We start from the raw sequence: 1,987 nt of genomic DNA, 5'->3' as shown, positions 1-1,987 counted from the left end.
CGCGGCCTGGGAGGAGCGCTTCGGCCACTTGCGCCGGCTGACCACTGTGAGTGACCCAGGGAGTGACCATTGTGATGGTCAGTGATGGTCAGTGAGGGTCAGTTCCGGTCAGCGGCCGCGGCCTGGGAGGAGCGCTTCGGCCACTTGCGCCGGCTGACCACTGTGAGTGACCACTGGGATGGTCAGTGAGGGACAGGAATGGTCAGTGAGGGACAGGGATGGTCAGTGATGGTCAGCGAGGGTCAGTTCGACAGACTGACCACTGTGAGTGACCCAGGGAGTGACCATTGTGTTGGTCAGTGTGGGTCAGTGATGGTCAGCGGCCTGGGAGGAGCACTTTGGCCACTGTGAGTGACCACTGTGATGGTCAGTGATGGTCAGTGATGGTCACTTCCACAGAGTGACCACTGTGAGTGACCCAGAGCTTGACCATTGTGATGGTCAGTGAGGGACAGGAATGGTCAGCGGGCTGGGAGGAGCGCTTTGGCCAGTATGAGTGACCGCTGGGATGGTCAGTGATGGTCAGTGATGGTCAGTTCCACAGACTGACCACTGTGAGTGACCCAGAGAGTGACCACTGTGATGGGAGTGACCACTGTGAGTGACCATTGTGATGGTCAGTGATGGACAATGATGGTCAGTGGCCTGGGAGGAGCGCTTTGGCCACTGTGAGTGACCACTGTGATGGTCAGTGAGGGACAGGAATGGTCAGTGGCCTGGGAGGAGCGCTTTGGCCACTGTGAGTGACCACTGTGATGGTCAGTGATGGTCAGTGGGGTGGTGGTCAGTGGGGTGTGGTCTTTACTGACCTCTAATGTCCATCTCTGTGTTCACTCTCCGTCCACTCCATTGTCCACTCCATGTCCATCCCACTGTCCACTCACTGTCCACCCCATTGTCCATCCCAATGTCCATCCCAATGTCCACTCCATGTCCACCCCAATGTCCACTCCATTGTCCACTTCACGTCCATTCCGCTGTCTACTCTTTGTCTACTCCATGTCCACTCTGTGTCCACTCTGTGTCCATCTCTGTGTCCACCCCAATGTCCGCCCAATGTCCACTCCATGTCCATCTCAATGTCCATCCCATTGTCCACTCCATGTCCACTCCATTGTCCATTCCATTGTCCATTTCAATGTCCACCCCACTGTCCACTCTCTGTCCACCCCTCTGTCCATCCCAATGTCCACCCCAATGTCCATCTCTGTCCACCCATTGTCCACTGCATGTCCACTCCATGTCCATCCTAATGTCCACCCCAATGTCCACTCCATTGTCCACTCTCTGTCCACCCCATTGTCCATCCCCATTATCCACCCCATTGTCCACTCTGTGTCCACTCTCTGTCCACTCTGTGTCCACTCTCCAATGTCCACTCCTGTGGTCAGCTGGAGAAGCTCAAGGCCGAGCAGTGTCCGCAGCCGCCCACGCCGCTCTTGAGCCGCAAGTTCCTGTCCGAGCCCCCTCTGTCCACTCGGCCGGACGCTCGAGTGGCCTACGTCCGGCACGAGCTGCGGCCGGAGCGGCTCCAGCCACGCCTTGACCGCGTCCAGCCCGCTCCGGCCACCGCTGACCGGCCGGAGGAAACGGCCGAACCGCGGCCGGAGCGGCCGAGTGACCACCGGAGTGACCACCAGCGGAGTGACCATCGCACTGACCAGCGGAGTGACCAGCGCGGTGACCACCGGAGTGACCAGCGGAGTGACCACCGGAGTGACCGCAGGAGTGACCGGCGGCTGGAGCGGCAAGAGTCCAGCGAGCCCGAGGGTCAGCGGCCGGACGGCAAGGCCGGAGGGTGAGTGGTCACTCAGTGGTCACTCAGTGGTCACTCTGGGGTTATTTTTTGGGGCGCTGACCGGTGCTGTGTCCACTCTGTCCGCAGCAAAGCCACTCTGGCCGATATCGTGGAGCAGCTGCAGGAGAAAGAGGCGGCCGGAGCAGGGCCGGGATCGGTGAGTGACCACTGAGTGACCGCTGAGTGACC

At 59.8% G+C, this 1,987-nt stretch overlaps 1 protein-coding gene across 1 annotated transcript in view; it reads left to right on the top strand.

Moving 5' to 3' along the window:
- LOC130587178 (spectrin beta chain, non-erythrocytic 4-like) overlaps window positions 1–1,987 on the top strand; it is a gene marked incomplete at its 3' end in the record, with an annotated part of 21,965 nt that overhangs the window by 11,925 nt on the left and 8,053 nt on the right. Inside the window, exons 5-7 of the mRNA XM_057388142.1 lie at window positions 83–162; window positions 1,392–1,798; window positions 1,886–1,955. Of these exons, the coding sequence (XP_057244125.1) occupies window positions 83–162; window positions 1,392–1,798; window positions 1,886–1,955 (557 nt within the window). The remainder of the gene's footprint in view (window positions 1–82; window positions 163–1,391; window positions 1,799–1,885; window positions 1,956–1,987) is intronic.

Source organism: Malurus melanocephalus, unplaced genomic scaffold (assembly GCF_030028575.1).
Source record: "Malurus melanocephalus ecotype Western Australia unplaced genomic scaffold, MMel_1.1 scaffold_1602, whole genome shotgun sequence".
NCBI lineage: Eukaryota > Metazoa > Chordata > Aves > Passeriformes > Maluridae > Malurus > Malurus melanocephalus.
The sequence above is the reverse complement of the archived record's forward strand: the minus strand, read 5'-3'. Positions and strand labels throughout refer to the sequence as shown.